The 22,416-nt window shown below is 40.8% G+C and overlaps 1 protein-coding gene across 2 annotated transcripts in view; it reads left to right on the forward strand.

Annotated features, from left to right (window-relative positions):
* bcam (basal cell adhesion molecule (Lutheran blood group)) overlaps positions 1-22,416 on the forward strand; it is a 48,518-nt gene that overhangs the window by 21,204 nt on the left and 4,898 nt on the right. Inside the window, exons 2-13 of one of the 2 annotated variants that reach the window (XM_041044647.1) lie at positions 12,175-12,302; positions 12,542-12,758; positions 14,556-14,629; positions 14,725-14,821; positions 14,985-15,167; positions 15,666-15,787; positions 15,957-16,098; positions 16,656-16,771; positions 18,022-18,163; positions 18,664-18,788; positions 19,559-19,700; positions 20,137-20,160. In XM_041044647.1, coding sequence (XP_040900581.1) covers positions 12,175-12,302; positions 12,542-12,758; positions 14,556-14,629; positions 14,725-14,821; positions 14,985-15,167; positions 15,666-15,787; positions 15,957-16,098; positions 16,656-16,771; positions 18,022-18,163; positions 18,664-18,788; positions 19,559-19,700; positions 20,137-20,160 — 1,512 coding nt within the window. The remainder of the gene's footprint in view (positions 1-12,174; positions 12,303-12,541; positions 12,759-14,555; positions 14,630-14,724; positions 14,822-14,984; positions 15,168-15,665; positions 15,788-15,956; positions 16,099-16,655; positions 16,772-18,021; positions 18,164-18,663; positions 18,789-19,558; positions 19,701-20,136; positions 20,161-22,416) is intronic. The other variant, XM_041044648.1, reaches the window with a different exon arrangement.

Genomic DNA, 22,416 nt, shown 5'->3' on the forward strand with positions numbered 1-22,416 from the left:
ATTAGCTGTAGTCTTAATTTCTCTCCTCTTATTTATGCTCTGAGTCAGCCTTTCTCCTCACCCTCTCTCCCCCTTCCTTTGACAATCCATCTTGACTGTCAAAGACAGAGGTGTCAATAAGTTTTCATTTTGAAAATATAAAACAATTAGTAATGGCAGTAAAGCAAGAATGACGCAAATTATATGTCATAGAAAATAAAATATCTACGAGTCAAGTCTAAGACAAGTTTTGTGTCCAATGTCACAAAAATTGCTACTGGAGATAAAGCAAGTTCTTGTCCTAAGTAACCTCTGCTAAACAATATCCACTGAGACAACAGCAGTGACCCTGTTCCGCACTGCTTTGTTGTCTCTAATCCAAAACAACACAGGGCCATGTGAGATTTGCCTTTGATAAAAACAGAGGGGAAGAACAGAGAATCCCAAGGACAATCGCCCTTGAAGCCCAGCTTTTTTTTTTTTTTTTTTTTTAATCCCATCACTGTTACTCCTATACACATTGAATAATGATGGAAAATCCTTGAGGAACCACTGTCCAGGGAAATGGAGCACTAATATCTGCATTGGAATATCTTCATTCATGATAGTTTAGTGTTAAAAGCACTGATTGTAAGACCATATGATGATGTATACTCGATAAATCAGGAGCACTGTAATGTCTAGAGTTTTTTCAATTGTTCTCACGTGGCAATATCAATATCATGAGGGCATGTTCTGATATTAGAGGTCATTACATGTCCTGTGCAAGGGTCATTTCTTAGTAAAAGCCTATGCACATAGCCATTGTAGACTATGGCATAGCCCTTAATCCAGAAGCATAAATTGGCCTCAACAAAAGATACTTCAGGTTGGTAAATATTGGAGCCAGCATGTATGGAGCTTGACTCTTGCCAGGAACCAAAAGTTAGGACACATTGGACTCTGTTGCTTGAATTTAGAATTTTCTTTTCACCCAGCTTTGTATTATAAGTTCCAATTCTAAATATCCTTTTGTCGAAATCTAGTTCAACATGTAGAACCATATACATGAACACAGCCTTTAGACAAGTCTAGTTTTCCGCTACTTACTTGTCAAACCCTTCAGCTTTCCAGGGCTGCCCCTGCCTTTATGGGCTCTTGATAGGAATTCATAATCTGCACAGCCTCACTCATCATTGAATGCACCTCATTACGATAGCCTATTATGGACGCCAACATTAGCAGCAACATATGCAAGCAGATTGCCTCTGCCAAACACTGCATATCATTCTGGCCCATTAAAGAAAGTCATTTACCTTGATAAATAGGTAGAGGCTGGGGGGAATTGAAAACACACGGGGGACCTTCTCCTTCCCTCACTTCATCATTCGCCTGCTCATTTGCTCCAATTTTAACTCCTCTATCCAGGAGAGCCTTTGTGCAAAGTTATTTTTCTCTGGTTTTATGCTCATGCTTGCATTTGCATCAGTCCTCCACTGTGCCTGCTTGTTCTCTTTTTTGAGACCTTCTAGCCTTCTCAACTCATCCAAAATTTGCCTTGCACTATCCCAGTATTCCTATCTCTCCATTCCGGCCTCCTCTCTTCCCCTGTTTCTAAATTTTATTTTTCACCAGGGTGTGTGTTTCAAGGAAGGAGGGAAAAGCAAGAAAGACTGGGAGAGAGGGGGAAGAAAAGGACAGGGTGTGTTAATTGGAGTGCCTGAGGCGAGAGGGATGGAAGGAAGAGGGAGAAGAGGGAAAGGAGGCCCAGATTTGAGGCCCCGAAACATTAAATATTAACACCTTTTCTCATCTCTGCCCCTTTAGTGACATCCACTGATTGGGTTTTTTCTCAGTCGATCAGGACTATCTCCCTCTCTCTCTCTCTCACCAAATTGAGTTCCTCCTGAAAATGAAAGGCAGTCAGGAGGAAACATACTGTGGTAATTGGTAGACCCTCTCTGTTTTGTGCCCTTTGATTCAAAAAGTAATGAAATTCTACTTGATATTTTGGTCCGATGCCATTCACTGCTGTGGGCTTGATTTTTTTTATTTGTTACCACCACTGTATTAAGATCCAAATGTGAGCTGTAATAGGAACACGACACTGGCTATTGTCGTGCTAACTCACTGTTAATGGATTCACATATAATGGCCCCAGATTGTGTCAGCTAAAAGATGTTAGCCTTATAAATGGTTCAGATATTCTGTGTGAGAGATGAGTTCAATTTTACTCAGCTAACTCTAATGGGGAAGGACACCCAGAGAATCCTTAGGTTTATCAGCGAGACAATATATCAAAGCTACTTTTGCAGAAGCACTTACACAGCACTAAAACTCACAAGTCTCATGTATTCATAGCTCTATTTATAATCTCTTTATAAGACAGCTTTGTTTTATTTTTTCAAACTGTAGAAATTCTGCAGAATGGGGCAGAAGACTGCAATGTCAGCTCCGCAAATTCATATTCTGCTCGTGCACTCCGTCTCCGTTTCTCTTTGTTTTTTCACCTCCTTGTTCCTACCATCTATCCTTGTCCTCATTTTCTCCTCCTGAATCACTGACTCATGTTCGAAGAGGACAAACACACCCACTCTCATCCTGGTGCTCGCACACACAAACGCACTCATTGACCACACAGCTCTGAACTCTCGTGTTTGAATGGGTTTGACTTCTCACCCCGTTGCTGGGACAACAGGACCGGCGATGAGGAATCTCCCAGTAGACAAAAGAGTGTGTGAGGGGCCGACCTTGTAGCCCACTTCACACTGTTTGTCTTGAGCCCCTAAACTGCCATGAGATGACACAACACACACACCAGTAAAGCTGTGATTTATCTGCACACACTGTGATGTTACCTCTCTGCCCTCCACTCTAACACAACACACATTTTCATACACAAAGAAGCACACACACGCAGCTTGGCTGAGAGACATAATTTGCCGAGTCATTGAACTTTGCGATGACTTGGGGCTCTGCATTTTATTGGATTGAGTAGGATGCACAGATGCTAATATTGCTGGGTTTATAGCAGTGGAGAAGACTGATGCATATCCAGACTGATTGCTAATGGCCTTATGCTGGACTCAGCTGTATTACATCAAAGTCAAGTCCCTGGGAACATCAAACCTCTTTTAAACTCATGTTCTGATTCCCTCCTCCTGACTCTGTCCTATGTCTCTCCTTACTCATTTTAAGTGAAGTTCAACTTACTAATCACATCAGCTTCCTTCAAGGCTAGCTGTACACATCAGACACGAGAGAGGAATCAGGTTCCACGCAAGACGGTTGATAACAGAACCATAAAACTGGAGCCTGGCGGAATAGACAAATGGAGCTAATACAAAATGTTAGAGGACTGAGAACAGAACAATAAAAGGTTACAGGATTCTTATCTAACATCTAATAAAATCTATTTTCCCCTTACAGTCTCTCCTTTGCCCCATTTCCTCTCTCTCCTCTATAACAGACACATAGTAGTTGGTAGTTTTAGTGCCAGTAAATAAAGCGGTAAAACACATTCTCATCTGCTAGACTCGGCTAACCTCCACAACCAGCTGGGACTTGAATGTTTGTGTGAGTGTGTGTGCATGTTGCCGAAGGGTCCCAGGTGTGAATTTTACCTCCACTCAGGTGGTACGTTGATACAGGCCTAGACAGGAAGACAGACAGGCCCCTCCATATCCTGTAATTGTGGTGTAAGGGCTTAGCATGTGGCATCTACACAGCCAGGATCTAACTATCTTTCCATTAATCAAGACCCCCTCCTTGTGAACACATACAGATAACACACATAACCCTCATAAAAGACACAGGCATTAAAAACAGCGGAGGTGCCTCATTTCATCAAGCAATGAAATACGAGCACCAAAGATTTTATTGTGTTTGACTGCAATTAATTGCTCAGATATCATCTTTGAAACAAAACAGACACCGGCTATCGACTTGGAGTTATAACTGCAGAAGCTTTTGACTGGCTTCTGAACTGTCCTCGCAGATTCACAAGGCTCTTTTCTGATTCTCTGATTGCTGTAATTGCTACTGTGGGTTTGGGCAAAAAATCCTCAGGGGTTTCTTGTGAAGTTAATTACAGTCAAACCCTGGCTGTTTGACTGTTTGTTAATAAGAAGTTCTTGAGAACTCTTGCAGAGTTTCTTGTAACTCTTGTAACTTGTAACTCTGTATTTGGTGAAGATGCAGACCGATGCCTACTGACCTAGAATTTATTTACTGCTTTACTTTATAAGGAAAATAAAACAAATATACAGGAATTTGTGTTGCGAACAGTTTTACAGGAACTCTTACGGCTCTATGGCACTTGAAATACATATGTCCCACTTGGGGGAAGTGTCCTTGTCATGGAACATCATAAGCAAATGGAGTCACAATATTAAATACAAAAGGGCCATACAAAGAGCAGACAGCAGGCACTGTGCTAGCACAAACACCCATGTGTGTAGAAGGACCAGAGAATCCATTTTGATCATTTGCACTGGTTTGGGCATTTTGGAAAGGGTGAAGTCATGACATGAATCAGAACATGGTAATTGGTATAATTTGAATTCTTCAGAGCATATATATAAATTTTCATAGCTGATGTATTAACATGTATACACAGGCACACAGTGTACTGTACAAGATCAGACTTTCAGTGCAACATGGTATTAGATGTTTCATCTGCTAATGAATCAGCTCATAATATAGTGAGAAATAAGCTTTTCATGTCCTTTGCAACTGGACATGGTTACTATTTAGTATTAAACAAGGAATGTATACCAATTTCAACATGAAAGAAAAACATCTACTTCAGCATTGCCTTTTCCTGTTTTCTTATTTTTCTTCATCCTCCTCTTTCTGGCCATTTCTCTCTGTGAAATCCTACCTTATGAATATAGTAAATGACAGTAGGATTCTAATTAGCATCATGCTTCCCTCTCAAAGGTCAACACTTAGCAGGACACCTGCAGACATTTCAGCACTCTGTCTGCTATGCATGGCTCCAGTATGGATTCATTTACCATTAAAAGTTTCCATGGAGACATACAATGAGTGTACTCTGTATCTGTTTCTGTCTGGTTTTCTCTGTTTTTATTTATTGTCTCCATGGTTGCTACAAGTTTTACTTCTACAACTGCTTGGGTCTGTATTTCTTGCCATTTGGGCAACTTCCTCTCTGCTCTTGTCTATCATTTCTGTAGTTCTGTGTGTCTCACTGTGCCTGTCTTTCTCACTCTCTCCCTTGCCCTCTCTATGTGGCCTTCATTGTTGGTGAGTGTGTGTGAGTGCGTGTGTGTTTTGCAGCAGCTGCTGTTTCTGCACTGCACCTGTTCTTGTCTCATCAGTCAGGCACTGACGGACTCCATGCCTTACATGGACCCACCCTGACACGGGCGGTCTGACCCAGCCTGCCCTTTACCACATGAACACACACACATCATACTGTGATACTATGAGTGAGAACAGCAAATAAAATGACGCTCTTCCTCTTGCTTCACTTGACCAAGCTTTTTTTCTGTCTCTGCAGTGTCTAACCACTATGGTATTATTTGCAAATGGAACAACATTGAATTGTTTTAACCACATTAGAAAACAGCATTTTTTATCTGAGCAATCACAGTAGAACCTTTTTGTGTTTATTTTTACAGCTGGTCCTCTTGGGTAAATTTCTTTGCTGCATCGAGTTTTTGTGCCAAAAATGAATTTCTCTGAACAAACTGAATTTCCTGACAGGTGCAGATTGTTCCCTTCTAGCAGTGCAGGCAGACTAATGTGGCTGCTGAGCAAATATGAATGGCCAGTAAACATTAGATTTGAGTCAGATCCAGTCTGGAACATTAACGGGTCATTATCATTGTTAGGGAGCTGAGGGAACTCTGCCACACCCTGCTGCCACAACTGTACTCGCATACACAGACCCCCTGGCTCAGGAGGATGATGATGATGATGACTGCTGTGAGTCAGTCAGTCACATTGTGTCTGTGGTGTTAGTAGCCACTGCAGCATATGGTGGGAGTGAAGCCACATTTATGCTTATATTGTTGATAGTTCTGTTGTAGGAAGCGATTTATATTTTATCCATGATGGACTTCATCTGTTACTACTGTCACAGCAACATTTGCAGTTTCATAACACTTTCACTTTGTGATATAGCGAGCAGAAGGTTCCCAAGATCTGCCCACCAATACTGAAAAGCAGACGATTACTGAGTCATTCTTAGGGAAAAACACAAGCAGCCCAAGCTGACAAATTACAGTTCCAAGCCTCTGCACGATATCTGCATAGATGCTGTAGCCCTGATGTATGGTTAGATTTTTGAGATGCATACTAGGTGTGTGTTAGGTTGGGCTTCAACTAACATATTGATTATTTTGTTGATCTTTTTTTGCCCAACCAGCAGTCCAAACCCATAGAATCACATTTGTACTGTGTACAAATGTTCACATTTGAGAAGCTTGAACCATCAAAATGTGTTTTTGCTTGAAAACTGACTTAAACCCTAACCCTGACTGACTTAAACTAATCTTTACAGTTCTCAAGCCTACATCTTAGTTAGTGTACTGTACCATGCATTTAGTCTCAGTGGTTACACCATAACCGCAGATTGTTCAAGAATAAATTCAGCTTGAGATGTCAGCAGTGGTGGTTAAAACAGAAAATGCAACGATAAGGAGAATGAGAAATGTAAACACTGAAAATGTTGATCAGGGGGAAGTGATGGATAAAAGTGGAAGTTATTATTATATTATATTATATTATATTATATTATATTATATTATATTATATTATATTATATTATATTATATTATATTATATTATATGTGTATAAAGTCTTGTAGGTGACTTAGTCCTTATGACATTGAGGCTGTGTCTTCTGCAGCAGGACACTGTTTGCTTTGCCAACAGCTAAACACACTAATCCTGTTAGAGGCTAGGCAGGGATGTTTTGGACCACACACACATACACAGGTCCACACACACTCAGTGACATTCCTCATCCTGCAGGTACCACGTTGCACTTCATAGATCAAGTCTTCTATAAATTCCTCATCACAGTCTTGGCACTGGTGTAAATCTGACTGTAATCTAACACGCTTCTCCAGAACCCCTAGTACCACCATCCAGGTGTATACAGTAGACTGCTTTACACGGAAAATCCATCATTTGGCTGCCAAGTGCTGCTTGGTTTAGCAGGGAGACAAGCAAGTGTTATTGGTGAAAAGAGGTTCATGGTGGCTTCCTAAAGAATCTCCAGTTGGGTGACACTTATGTAGGTAAGGCCGGGTTTGCACAAACACGTCTTTTGTTTCCTCCCTTCCTCTTACGCTCCCTTTGTCTATGCTGTCTTTTCTCTGTGCCTTTATTTTTACCATTTTCTCTTCCTTTCTGTTTTCTTTCTTTCAAACACACACATGCGCAGACAAGACACAAGCAAGTTTGTGTGCTGGGTATTAAAAAATGCTCTTTGAGAATGAGGAATAAAAAGAGGCGAGTCAGAGAAAGAAAGAGGCTCCTAGTTTGATGTCCAGAATACGACAGTAGGTGAGGGGAGAACAACAGAGGAAGGAAAAGAGGACAGGAGTGAGAGTATCCAGCTGGTTCTTTTCATAATGAGGGGCACCCGCTTGTGTGTGTCAGTGTGTGTTTGTGTGTGTGTATGAAAGAGAAAGAGATTCAGGCAGAGAGTCAAAGAAAAAGGCAAAAGGAGATAGACACAGAGTATTAAAGATGGTTTCACATTAACTTTTCAGTAGATGTGGGACTGACACGACTCTGTGGGTCTCTTCCACTCTGCCTTGCCGCTTTGACTGCAGATATACTCAGATGTTTTTTTTTCTACACACACTGTACTTAACTCTAGCTTTTTGGGGTGTTTTGGTTGCTCATAAATATCACATGCATTATAGATATACTGTTTGTGTGTATGTGTATGTGTGAGTGTGTGTGTGTGTGTATGCGTATGTGTGTATGTGTGTGTATACAGGTCACAGTCTGACCGTCTCGTTCCCATCTGTCTTTCTAACCAGTCACGCACCCCATCACACACCACCTCACACACACTTTCCCTCGCGTTGGCTAAATCCGATTAGCTGGCCTGCGTCAGCTAACGAGACCCCCATGTAGCTAGCGCCCTCCCCCCACCCTCGTCCAAAAGCCCCCACCACACACACACGCACACACACATACACAGTGGCAGCCAACAACCTGTCTCTAAATACACAAACACTCTTGCACACACACACACACACACACAGCTCTTGGCTCAGATTGGACAGAGGACACCCTAATTATGTTTTAAATGCCTGTCTCTGTCAGTCCAGCTGCCTTGTGTGTAAAACACAGACCAGCGGCCTGATTGATCACTGTGGACCAAAACATACTGCAGATGACAAAAAAAGATGTGTGAGAAAGAGAGAAAAGGATGTGACAGACAGTAAAATCAAATGAGAGAAAAGGAGGGGAAGAGGAAGTGGCTAGAAGAGAAAGATGTGGTACAGATGGACTGTGCTGATATACATTTTCACACCACCATACAAGAATGACACTCATTTGTTTTGTTTTTTTTCACAGTAACTAAGTGTAATCACTATTGTGACTTGCACAGCTAAAAGTAGACAGCGGACGGAAACATAAATGCTCACCTGAACTACAAATAAACATGACTTCATCAACTGCTTTGAGTTTATTTAGAGTCTACAGCCACTGTAGCATCTCTGTAAGCCTGAACATTTTAGCATGTTAGCATGCTAACATTTGCTAATTAGCACCCAACACAAAGCTACAGCTAAGGCTTATAGGAATGCCTATTTTTCCTGTCACTTAGTTTTGCTCAGTCTAGTGTATAAACCACTCATTTTGATTTTTGAAGAATTAAATTAAAAGTATAATTAAAGCTTAATACCACATGAAGGATTCATTTTGCTATTGGTAAACCAAGTAACAGAATATCATCTAATATTACCCAAGTTTGAAAAGTACAGTTAAGGTCAGTGAAAACTTACATATAAACACAACCATAGTAACCAGTAATATTGAATCACTCAATAGATATCCCACAAACATTTTATAAGCATACTCTTAAGATTCACAGTTTACATGTACTTTTCAAAAGCTAGATAACCTGACTGCCAGTAAGTCACTTGATTTAATGTGGTATGTGTGTGTATTTTTCCCATGCACCACTTAACGGTACTCTTAAATCCTGAGTGCTGCCTAAAAGCACAGCACTCGGTTTACTCACACATTCTTGTGCATTTGCTTGTCTGGCTTGCTGTTTGTGTTGGCGCAAAAACAGAGGAGGATTTTCTTTTGGGCTACATCCCTCATACAAACTCGAAACATGAGACTCGGTTTGTCTAACTAATGTTGGTTCACTCGAGAGCTACTGCTGAGCTGGTAGAACAAAATATTTAAAGAGGGAGGGATGCTGGATATGGATGGCCAAAAAAAGGAGTACATAAGGAAAATGAGAGGCAGGATAAAAATAGAGTCAAGGGAACGGGAAAAATTAAATGAAGAGGAAGGTAAAGAATACAACAGCAGAGACATGAGATCTTTTCATCAAATGTCAACGCTTGACTGACGCTTGACTGACCCTTGACCTCCGTGCGGTTTGTGGGTCATGGTGATCTGCCCCTGATGGAATGTCTCTCACTAACACACACACACACACACACACAATACTAAGCAATCACAGTGTGTACTTTTGACAGCTCTCCCCGTTATCTCCTCTATACTTACTCTCTGTCTTCTTTTTCCTCCATCCTATGCCCCCTCTCTTCCTCACAGTAGAGTGATAACAAGGTGGCCATTCCTCAGCTCCTCTCATCTCACTTTAGACGTTTTGAGCAAACACTCGTTCATCTTCCCTGTTTGCATTTCTCTACCCTGTTATTAAAACTAGCCTGTCAGACAACTATGATTCCCAGAAGTCCACCCTCCCCACTCTTTCTTTTCTTACAAGAAGTAAATTATTCAAGTGTAGAGTTTGTTGTCTAGAAATTGATGACATGATTAATGTATGCATTTATGCATGATTAACAACATATATGTGCAACATTATGAATCTTAATTTGAGTGTGAATCTCTGGCATTTTTAGTTAATTTTTCTGTGAAAGCACTGTATTTCTTCATGGGCAGATCAGTTAATTCAAAGTATGCCTGGACACTATGTCATAAAAAATTGTACATGCATATCAAGTTGGATATAGCCTACTAGGAAATATGCCTTTCGTGTGTTGATGACTTGATTTAGTTGAATTAATTTGGCAGATTAACCCCAGTCACTTTGTCCTTTCTTTACTGGTGTCCTTTGTGCCCACACATCAGAGACACACTCTCCTTGCTTTCGTGTATTGCTGTACCTTAAGATTTATGACAGTGTATGTGCTGCAGTGACTTCATTAGCAGAAATGGACCTCCTTTCCTTCTTCCAGCTTTCCGTCCTTCCCCTCCCTATTTCTCGCCTCTCCTCTAATGCAGTCCTCTTGTCACGTTGTTTCTCCATAGCTAGTTTAGAGAGCTATAGTGTTCCCTATCCCCACAGGAACTAGTTTGGGTTCATCTTGTGCTCTAGCTGCATACTCTCCCATTGAGATCTAGGACACTGTGTGAATCCTAATATCTCTATTCAATGGAGAACACTGACAGTGCCAGTCACGAGGGCCTTCTAGCCTGCCTCAGGATCCCTTAACAGTTGTTACTGCTATTCATACACCTTTCAGGGAATGCAGATACTTGTAGCTTGTTACCTTTGCAGAGAACAGCGGCTGTAGTCTGTTTGAATTCATAGCATTTACAAAAGCTTGCAATGAGTACTGACAAAAAAATGTGTAGATGTCTTTAGAATGCGTATAGAAACTTCACAAACCACTCATGCAGCAGAGTCCACTTTTCTGCCCCTGATCTAAATGTCCAGTATGTTCCAAACAAAACTGGTTTTGCTAACAAATCACTAAAAATGATACAGCAGGACTGTAAAGCAATGCATAGGCAGTAACACAACATGAAAGTATTGTATTTAGCTGTTTTGCCATGTATTCAGACTATACTTAATTATTATGCTGCAGGAGTGGTTTGAAAAGTTCCTGTGGAAGTTTTAATTCATTTCTGCTTTTTGTGCTTTGACTTTCTACTGTCATTGGAAATGTTGCAATTGCTGTCAATCGAATGTGATAAATTTCAGGTGGAGTATTCCTTTAATATGCTAGGATTACATGTATTTTCTACTGAGAATAATAATTCTTTCCTGTAGAGGATTTATGTTTTTCTCTGTCATGGGTGAGGTACAGTAAAAGTCTGTATATGTGTGGTCCATCCCTCTGGCATCTCCCTGGTGTCAGTTGTCATCTCTGAAGCCTTACAACTGTGTATCTGTATACTGTATTGTGTGTGTGTGTGTGTATTCATGGGCGTACATTACATGCGTGAATGTGTGTACATGTATTTCCAGCGGAGGAAGTGGTATGCCTAAAAAGCGTGCGGTAATCACAGACTCCAGCATCTTGTTGCTGCTAGTGTATGTGATGTGTGCACAAGTGATGAGTGTGAACTGCCCAAGGGGTTGCAGGAAAAGGCGTGCTCCTGTGCTGATAAAGCCCCCCATGGACGCCATGCAGCTGTCCCCGGTTCTCGTAACAGTGTTTGAACACTCGGAAGCCCCGAGGGTATTAAACAAACGCACAGGCTTTCAATCTAATAAGATGGAGTCACTGTGGTTTTATTGTTTGTCTTTCCTTCTTCCTTCTGTGTCTCCTCATTTCTTCCTGTCCCTCTTAGAGAGGTAATATACAGTACTGAGATTTACCTTCATCACAAATTTGAATCTCACTATATGAATCATGGTACACTTTACTAATGCAATTCCTTCATAAGGCAGGACTGTCAATTAAACCATTAGAAGTCACAAGGTTTTGTAATTAAGCATTCTCCTAAGTTTTTTTTATCTTTTGCTGTATGCCACTACGCATATGAGACACATCCACCCTAACCAAGAGATTTTTGCCATTTTGTCCCATTAAAGTTTTCTTTGTCTGAATGGAGGGTCTAAAGATGGAGCATTTCCTATGCTTAAATACATGTGTGATTGGGGTTATATAAATAAAAGTGACTTGACTTGAAATTAAATAAGCCTAAAATCTGTTTTGTCCACAGGTCTGTCTGATCTGAAGTCCTTCATTATATTGTTTCCTCTCTGTCTTTGTTTTTTTCTCTCTACAGTTTGCAGTGAGGCTGTGACTGTGAAAGTGACTCCAAAAGTAGAGGTGTTGAAAGGAGAGACTGCCAAACTGCCCTGCAAATATACTGTCGCACCATCATCAAACAACATCATTGTAGAATGGTACATTGTAAGTAATTTCCAAATATTACTTTTCTTCCAAATTCAAATATTAATAGACAGGAAAAAAAGTTTGTGTTGGAAGTTTTCCATGTCCAAGTCACGAAAAAGGAAGGCACTTTAATGTTTTGGGTTCCGTAATTTTTTCTCACCTTTTTCTGTTTCTTTGTTTTTTTTTTCTAAATGCGTTAATCCTCATCTTTCTCCCATTATCTTTCTACAACTTCTTCTCTGTGTCTGACCATTCAGGAGGAGCAAGGAACCAGGAAGCGCGTGGCTTTCCGCTCCCAGGGTGGTGTCACCCAAAGCGACGACGGCACCCCTGTGAGTGGCCGGGTCACTTTGGGAGAGGACTTCACCTTGACCATCTCTTCCGTTCAACCCTCTGATGAGCTTGTCTACATCTGCCAGGTCAATGCTGGCCCCGCTGGGGTCGGAGATGCCTCCACCATGCTTAATGTCTTCTGTGAGTCAGCCAGTGCACTTTTAACCTTTTATATGACCTCAACATGACCTTTGCAAAAATTCACACACACACTGTCCCATTAGTTGTTGATGTGTGGAATTTATGACTTGGTTTGTCACTGCCACTAAAGGTTTATGGCTTTGATCAGATCTGCATGTGTGTTCATGTTCATGCATACTTTGATTCCAATGAGGTGGCTTAATTGTACCTAATGCATGTAATGCATTTTGCTTATTGCATTTCGCACATGCTCAAAGTAACTCTATGCAAAACAGTTTTATAGAAATATAGTATCATTTTTCACAGTTGTCTAAAATAGAGCAGAAATCAGCTAACAGTTTTTTCATCAGGTTAAGGATTGTGCGGAGCTTTTCCAATGCTCTGGGTTATCATTTTCCTTTGATAAGTACCCTAGAGGTCAATTAACCACAATCTAATCACTCTTGACACAATTGATGAATAGTTCAATCACACCTGTCATGTCTCATATATCTCTCCTTAATAACAGTCCATATTTATCACCAAGGCTCTGAGGGCTGACCCCGGTGCAGCTTGCTGTGTCCTTGCCCCTCCTATAGCAATCCCTAAACAGACATCAATCATACTTTTAGCATTTAGCAGTTGCACCAAAATGAATAGGACTCATTTGCATTTTGGATTGGACTGATCAATCACCCTAAAGAAGGAGAATTTCTGTTATTAGAAACACAATAATGACAAAACAACACTCAGAGACACTGAAGTTTAAAGCAGTATCATAAAATAAGCTGTTAATTGTGAATAGGGCAATCAGTGTTTGACAATACCTCAATAAAGTGCTATTTGACAGAGGCCTTTTTAGATGCACTTCATGCATACAGTTGTGACAAAACAGCATGTCTCACAAAACAGCAATTATTCTTTGTCCACATTTGAACACTTGACTCACTGGGGGATGAATTATAGTGTGTCTGTCCTGCCTTAACTTAATAGGACTGAGTTATGAGGTCTCCTGAGGGTTGAGCTACAACAGTGATAGCCTGGTTTCTCTCTCTTACTGGGGGCTTACAGTGCAGAGTAAACAGTGTGTCTGCTGAGCAAAAGCACACTTTAACAGAATAAAAACAATCCTACTTCCAGTCCTCTGAGTGTCCTCTGCTCTCTGAACCCTCTTATCTTTTAAAACTCTTTATTTAGGCAAAAAAAAATTATTTTGGCTGAATGTAAGTGTCCAGGGTGAAGAAACTCACTTTTGAATGTTAACAAGTTCTCACTGTGCATCTAAATGACTGTGCTTAGAAATGGCAACCTGCACTGCACAGTATGTAGAAAGAGAATGGATTTAAAAATGCAACAGCAGTTTTGGGAGCAGTGTAAAAAATGAAAACAAAGAATTGATTGAGTGAGACAGAGAGTGAAATACCCATCTAATCTTTATTTTTATAAGAAGTCGACAGCTGCAGGCAGTGATAAGATGACCTTGTATATGGACAAGTGAGCTAGGGAATAAATCAGAGAAATAAGAGGGAACCTGTGGTTGTGTGTGTGTGTGTGTAAGCCAGAGAAGGGGGAATGTTTTTTTTGTGATTTGACCCATATCAGCTCATGTGAACCCGGTCACAGTGGAATAATGTGTGGCAGGATATTTACTGCTCAACTTAATTAACAAGGTCAGCAGGCATGTGGGTGGAACTGTACACATGGAAGTGCAGTGTTTGTCTGTGTGCGCCTGTATTTCAGGGCTAATGTTAAAGGTTTTCTTTCTCGTGAATCATTATGATATAATAATGATCTCTATCCTCCCTTTTTCTGTCTCAGTTGCTCCTGAGAAGCCAGAAATCAAAAGACCATCAAGTCAGGCCATTTCTGTGGGAGCGTCTACCAGCTCTGAGGTATGTGTGCAGTCAGTGTGTGTTTGCACATTCCCTGATTTTGCATACACAACATACACATTTTCTGTCACTAATCTTTTGTACATGTGCATCAGATTGGTACCTGTGTGACGATGAATGGACATCCCCAGCCAAGAATTATCTGGTTTAAAGATGACCAACCCCTGCCTGAAGTTAAGGACTCGAAAGAAAGTATGTGTGCTCTGGCTCATAAACAAAAATATAGTCCAATCCCATATGCTATACAGAGTAGAGGAAAATCGGTGTGCTTTCTGCAGTCATTCAGTCAGTTGATCATTTGAAGTTGTTCGCCTTAATAAATATTTTTCCTTCCTCCGTCCCTCCTCTCTGTCAGAGACCTACATGATTCCCTCGGTTGTGAAGGAAGCTTCTGGTCTCTACACTATCAAGACCACCCTGTACATGCTGCCCACCAAGGCCGACAAGGACTCTAAGTTCCACTGCATCGTGGAGTACAGCATGCCAGGAGACCAGATCAAAAAGAAGTTGTCTGACACCATCGCCCTCAACCTCAACTGTGAGATTACATCCGTCTAATCTATGAGGAGGGTCCTCAACCAGGTCTTCCTCAGTTCCCATTAGGTTCTGTGGAGGCAAATTAGTAAATCTGAATTAACAGTAACAAATCAGACCAGTTTGCCAGCCCACTGCTGAACAAAAGTGAAGGTAATCGGGGTAGATCTAAGTTTGAAAAGAAAAGGGGACAGGTTATGTTGACATCATAATTATATGTCGTCAACAAACAGCTATTGTTGTTGTATCTTTGCTTTCTGGACCCATTTCATTGGGCGCATGACTTTCCTCCTGCTAAACACTACAGTTAACACAGCTATAGTGAAATTTGACTGTCAGCACAAAAAGAGTGATGATTAAAGGAAAGAGGAGGGACCAGGAAAGTAAACCATCCCTTCTGGTACACATTGCTCATCTCTGATTAATGATATACAGTGTAACAGTGTAAATGTATCCGGAGAAGGAATTTTCACCTGTTCCATGCCTGTTCTTGTCCCTCTAGATCCATCTGAGACAGCAACCTTTTCCCTTCTCAACGCCGATCAAGTTAAAGAGGGTGATACTGTCACTATGAAGTGTGAGACTGATGGACACCCTCAGCCTGAGTTTGAGTTCACTAAAGATGTATGTGTGCATACAGTAAACATTTCAGAGAGAAAGAGAATAATGTTTATTTTTTTCTGCTTAGAGCAACTATGTGCCCCAACCTTTCAGAAAATGAGATAATTGTTCTTACTTGCACTCAGTCTTTACCCATGTCTCTCTCTGCCAATCCCTGTTTTTCCACCTCTAGGGAAATGACATCCTTGGTCAGGGTGGTCTGCTGACACTGAAATCTGTAAAACGCACAGACACCGGTGTGTACATGTGCAAAGCTATAGATTTTGATAACTTGGATGCTGACCTGAGTGGAACAGTCAACCTCACCGTCCACTGTGAGTGAGCCAAAGACACACACAGAGACACACACAACTGCAGAATGAAGTAAAAACGGATAAAGAAAAACTTACCTCCTGTTTGTGCAGTTTCACTCTGGCAGCAAAGCCATTTGTTTCATCAGTAAATCATAGAATTAAAAGGGTTAGAACAGAATGAGCTTTAATGAAATCCTTTCAGCCGGCCGATATCCAATTCAATTTTTCACAGTTCATCTGGTACTTTAATGTTATCCCAACCACACTACCTAATTTGATCTTATCACACACATTAAGCGGAGATAGCCTTGAAATAGCATGGAAGAGGCTTAACTTGGGCTTCGAAATGGGCTTAACTTCAGAGTAAGTGTATTAGCTTTGTACTTGTACAAAAAAAAATTAAATATTCTGCGTAGTACGGTTGTATTAAGAGCCTTATTACACGGTTGTTTAAGCGATGAGAAGCTTTTTGATTTTAAGTGGCACTTCTTTAACCCCTAAGGATGTATATAAGGCCTCAGGTTTTGTGTGACTTCATCCCTCTTTCTCAATTGCTTTTTTAATGTTGTCTGTGTCAGACATTGACCCAGTGAATGTGGTCCCTGTTGAACCTCAAGTCGTCATGCTTGGAGACAAGGTGGAGTGGCAGTGCAAGACCAAGGCCTCTACTTCGCATACCATTCATTGGAATAAGGTGTGCTGCATCACTTTCTCAACCTTCTTTCTCTTTTCCTGTCACTCTTCATGGAAAAGTGGTATATTTCTAAAAAAACAGGACCTTTTCTGCATCAGTTCGCAAAATTTGTTCAGATCAGTGGCACGATGGCAGGGTTTGACAACAGTTTTTAAACTACAAACCTGTCTTTCTGTATTCTTTATCATTCTTTTTTCTTTATGATTCTCTTCATTATTACCAGTATTTGCTAGATGCTGAACAAGAATTCAGTCCATCCTGGGGCTCTGTATTTGAACATTTTTGGAATCAGCTTCAGCTTTGGTTTGGCTTTTTCACAGCCAGGTTTTTTTACTGTGTCTTATAGAACTAACTTTGCAGCTGCCACTCAACACAGGGGCCTGTAGGTTAAGCAGGGCTCCCTTTAAAGACAGTTGTGGCCCTGCTACACTGGCTGTATTGTGTTGTGTCCAGTGGCAGCAACTGGACAGTACACACTGGTGTTTCTTCTACTTTGTGAATGAGAAAAAAGCAACACCAAAACATGCTGTATGGTTTAGTTGGTCTAAAATAAGTTACACCTTAATCCCATGCGACATGCAAGAGGAGAATACGTCATGTAAATTTTCAGTTCAGGCTTTTAAAGGCTGTTCAAGTTTGGTCTTTCTGTAATGACAATGACTTTTCTAAATTAATTTCCTACAGTAAACATACCAAAGAACATTTGTTAACATTTGTTAACTAATTCAGTTTATTCGAAGCAACTTGGTACATTCTTTTACTGAAAAAACACAATTCATTTGTTTTATACCATTGGTATTTTGGTGTTCATCCCTGCTCCTCCATTTATTATGTGGAAAGTGTTCCTCCAGTGTCAGGCTTGTTGTTGTATCCCGTCTATCTATTGTTGTGTCTCCTGGGTGTGATGGAAACTCACCAAATCACTAGTTTTCTGGGCAGAGAACATGTTTGTTCTTAGAAGGAAGGATTCCTATGAGAAGAAGTTGAGAAGAATTGCAAGAGACAGGTTCATCATGGAGGACTTACTTTCATTTGTTATAACTGCTCTGTGGACAAGTGTGTGTGTGAAGGGTTTTCTTCTGCTTTCCCAGCATAGCAGCCTGCCTACAAACTAGATATTCACTATGCTGTTCTACTCACATATTCAGAGAGAAGAGAGAGAGAGAGAATAAAACAGAAAAAATAGAGGGATAATAGTGTCAGTCCAGCCGGTTTTATTTTTGGATGTTTTTTTGTTTTTTTTGCTCCAGGGCTCTCAGGTTCTCTCTCAGAACGGTGTTCTGTCACTACATGACGTTTCCTACGATCAAGCTGGAGAGTACACGTGTGTTGGAGCCGTGCTATCTGTGCCAGGACTGACAGCCCAGGCCAGAGTCAACCTCACTGTCAAAGGTAACACACTCGCATAAATCACTCACATTCAGTGGCTTATATGCATTGACTACCTCAAGAAAATCAATACAACTGTGTTTGGGCAAGATTAAGTAAAGATTTTAATCATATCAGTATTGTGCCATAGAAACACACAACTCAGCTAACCACTGACAGTAACTTTTTGAGCAGAATATGGCCTGCCAATGAGCATTTTACTCATCGTACGCAGAGATCATTTTGTTTCTAACTTACCCACAACCGCATACATGCACAGTACAATGACAATTATTGTTGTTAGGGTGTGCAGGGTATTGTTTTAGTCAGAGGAAGGATGTTGTGTAGTTGGTGGAAGCAGCTTAGAGATAATTTCACTTCCTGATCTTTTGATTATGATTTGGAATGGGATGTAACTACATCAATGAGCGACTGGGTGTGTTTGAGGTTTTACTGCACTGTTTACAAAAAAAAAAAAAAAAAAAAACAATTGTTCACCCCCCGCTTTCTCACCCCATCTCCAGGAAAGCCGATGATTGAGGCTCCCGTTGCTGGAGAGGTGGGGGGAGAAGGAGACATGGTGACTCTGAAGTGCTCAGCCTACGGCTTCCCCGCCCCACAGTTCACCTGGAAGCCCTCAGGAAAGGAGGTACAAATGTGAAAACAAAGCCAAGAACAGCAGAGACAAAAATATATCTTTCCTAGTATGCAATTTACTGGATGCTCTTAGTAAACACAAGTCATTGGTACTTTCCTGGAAGGAATTGTATATGTAAAGCTAGCAAAGGAGGTGAGGGTGTATTTCAAATAAAAAGCACTATTACTATTAATGTTTTCATTTGGGTCAAGATGTGAAGTTTGAAGCATGATTTATTTTTCATAACATCTTAAGATCTACTCCTTGGAAGATTGGAATGTTAAACTTCAAAAGCAAAAGAAAAAGGGAGAGAGAGAAACAGCTTGCGGGGCCATGGAAAATAATATTTTATTCTAATGTTTCATATTGATGTGATATAGTTGAAAAGAAAATCCCATACAAAGTAGCTATAAAGAATTTACAGAGAGAATACAGTTTCATAACTGAAATGTTATATAAAGTGATAAAATGAGATTAAAAAAATCAATGATCCTTCTGAAATTTTGGATAATTTCAGAGGTAAGTGGTGATATGTGTGATCAAAGATGAGAGAAATTTTAACTTGCAAATTTTTAAGAGCAGATTTTCTTGTATGAGTGAGAATAAAACCTCACTGAAGTGTGCACTGTGACAGGAACAGGCCTCATGAAAGACAGAAGTAGAGCAAAATGTAACAGGAAACTATGGCACGAAATTAAAATTCAGTTAAAAAATGACAAGGGAATATGTTAAAATTCGGGTCCTCTCTTTGTTCTCTTCCCTACTTCCTTTACTCCTGCCAGTCGGTATCAGTGGAAGCTAACAAGGTGGTGAGCACAGTGACCCTAAAAGCCACAGCTGAGGTCATGAAGGACGGGGTGACCTGTGAGGTCTCCAACGAGTACGGAACTGATAGCAAGACCTTCCCAGTATCTCTCAAAAGAGGTCAGTGTTGGCAGAATATGACGGCAGCAGTGACATCTCCTACGTCTTCATATTTTCTCTTTTGATGATTGAGTTATGATATCAACTTCTTATCTCTAACTTATCTCTAACTAAATTATCAAATAATGTCAGTTCTGGTTGCTTTAGGCTGGATGGTGCTACAGATGTTTCCTAGAAGCCAATTTATACTTTAGTCACTAACAGTCATTAACAGCTAAAACTTTAAGGTTTTAATTGTGCAGTAATCGGATTTGGCAAATTATATTTCTAAGATCTAAGCTTGTTGCTTAGATCTTAGAAACAACTTTACATACAAAAGTTAGTAATAAATTTACAAATCACTGTTGCAACTCACTGCTGCTTTCTTTTGTTCCTTTCCCAGCACTATCACCTGCAGCCTAAACCCTTTCTGCTTTTTCATTTTTTTCTTTTGCAGCAATTGACAACTCGGCTGACAGAGGTAGAGCCTTCTCCCTCCTCCTCCTCTCCTCCCTCCTTCTCTCAGGACTCTTTGTTGTACAGACCCTGTAATTTAGAAATCCCCCCTCCACCCATCTCCCTTGTCCCAGCCCTTCCATTATACGCACACACACACACACACACGCGCACACGCACACACACACACACACGCGCACACATGCACACACCCACACACCCACCTACACACACACACACACACACACACACACCTCCCTGTGCTGTACTGTAATCTTGTATATTTGCCCTCTTGCTACCAAACACTGTGGATATTGTATATTGTTCTTCTTCTTCTTCTCTCGTCACCTTTGTATGATGTCTGTCCTATATTTTGTGGATGCTACTACAACTTTTTGTGGCCCTTTGGGGACAATAAAGGATTCTATTCTATTCTATTCCTTCCTTTCCTCTCTTTGTTTCTTCACTGTGTGTCCTTTGTGGTCTGTTCTTCTTTCCGACTGCCTTCTTGTTTCTCGCTTTTCCCTTTCGTCATTTCCTCTCACTGGGGTGTTGAGTGTATAACCTTAGCTTTTGTGCATATGCTCTTAGTCGTGTGTGTGTTGTGCTTGTTGCTTTGCTATGCTATGGGACTGAGAAACTTTCTTTCTCCCAAAGTGCTGCTCTCTGGAAACCCAGTGCTTAAGTCAGGTCTGTATCGCTAACCCTACTGACATGTATATGGTGTCCGTGTAGAACTGTAAGTCACTGTGTGTGTATTTATGTCTGTGTGCACACACAGGTTAGTATTTGTATTTGTGTTTACAAGCGCTAATGAGTTTGTGTATTCAAACTTGTATTACTGTAGTTGTGAGGAGAGACAATTATTTTCCTTTTCAATTAATCAGCTGATTATTTACTCATTTAATTAACAAGGAAAATGACATGACAATGAAAAGCAACAAATCATAACAGTTGAGAAAATGAAACAAGGGAGTGTTTGCTATTTCTGATTGAAAAATTACTTCAATCAATTGCCTAAATTGACTAATCATTGCAGCTCTAGAGGAGAGTTGTCCATGCCACGTATAGGATAGACTTTACTCCCTAACTATATGAAACCAGTTCAGCAGTAGTATCACACTGTGGCTCACCAGGCCTTGATGATTTTCTAAAACTAAAATAACTGGTTTGGGTCAAAGATTGTACCCTATGTGCCCCAAAATGGCCCAACCTGAGGTCAGTTTAACCACCAAGAGAGGCAGAGGTACTGTTGCTGTGGTTACTGTTGGTTGAATACACCTTGTGCACTGATTAGGAACAGTTTAGAATTGTTTCACTGTTTACCTACCTTTAACTATGCCTGAGGTTCAGTTTTACATCATGAACAGTTCGACGCTTTCCTGGGGTCTTGCTATCACTGTGAGGTTGCCAGGCAACCAGCTGCGACTCCAGGAAGTTATTCCTCCCAGCCAAGAAATAGTCCATCACATAGCACCATGTAGAACTATTGAATAAATGAGATATAATGTGTTCATAATGAACTTCAAAGGTGCTGGTAGGTACTCTCTTTTTTGGCCATCCAGCTTTCAGCAAGAAAGAAACTAAATGTATTTTCCCGAAATGTCAGACTGTTCTTACAAGAACACCAGTCAGACGTAAGTATTCTTAATGGCCACAGTATACATTGGTGTTGAGATTGACCTCTAAAACTGAACTCTGAACTGTTAAATTTATAGTAATGTTATAGCTTATATAGAGAAATATCAATTTTGAGGCAACCATTGTGGAGTCATATCCTCACAAGTATAGTAATACAAGTGTTGGTGGATGGGTGAGTATGTTCAGTGTTTTCTGGCTCCAGTCAGCTGTCTAGTATTATCTGTGAGGCTACAGGCCCTGTTTTTGGGTCCCATCACATTTCAGTCATTGCATTCAAAAGTTAGACTAATGCCACATCCCATTCCCCTTCCCCAATCCTTTTCCTCTCCACCCATCTATCCATCCATTGTCTTCACCTGGACCCCACCCATCCCCATCCTCTCCATCCTCCCGTCACCTCATCTCTCCTTCCCATGGTACCCCAAATGAAATTATTTTCCTCCCTCTCTCTCCTTCTTTTCTACCCCACAAATCAAACACCCGTCTGCCTACACCCCCCATGATGTCCCTTTCCCTACTACTGACCCTTGAAAATCAAAAACTCCCCTTTTCCTCCACCCTCTTCCAACCTCCTCCACCGTGATCAATCCCTCACTTTCCCTCCACGCCTCCCTACCACCTCTGTCCTCCCTCCACTGTC

This window comes from Toxotes jaculatrix, chromosome 8 (assembly GCF_017976425.1).
Source record: "Toxotes jaculatrix isolate fToxJac2 chromosome 8, fToxJac2.pri, whole genome shotgun sequence".
NCBI classification, from domain to species: domain Eukaryota; kingdom Metazoa; phylum Chordata; class Actinopteri; family Toxotidae; genus Toxotes; species Toxotes jaculatrix.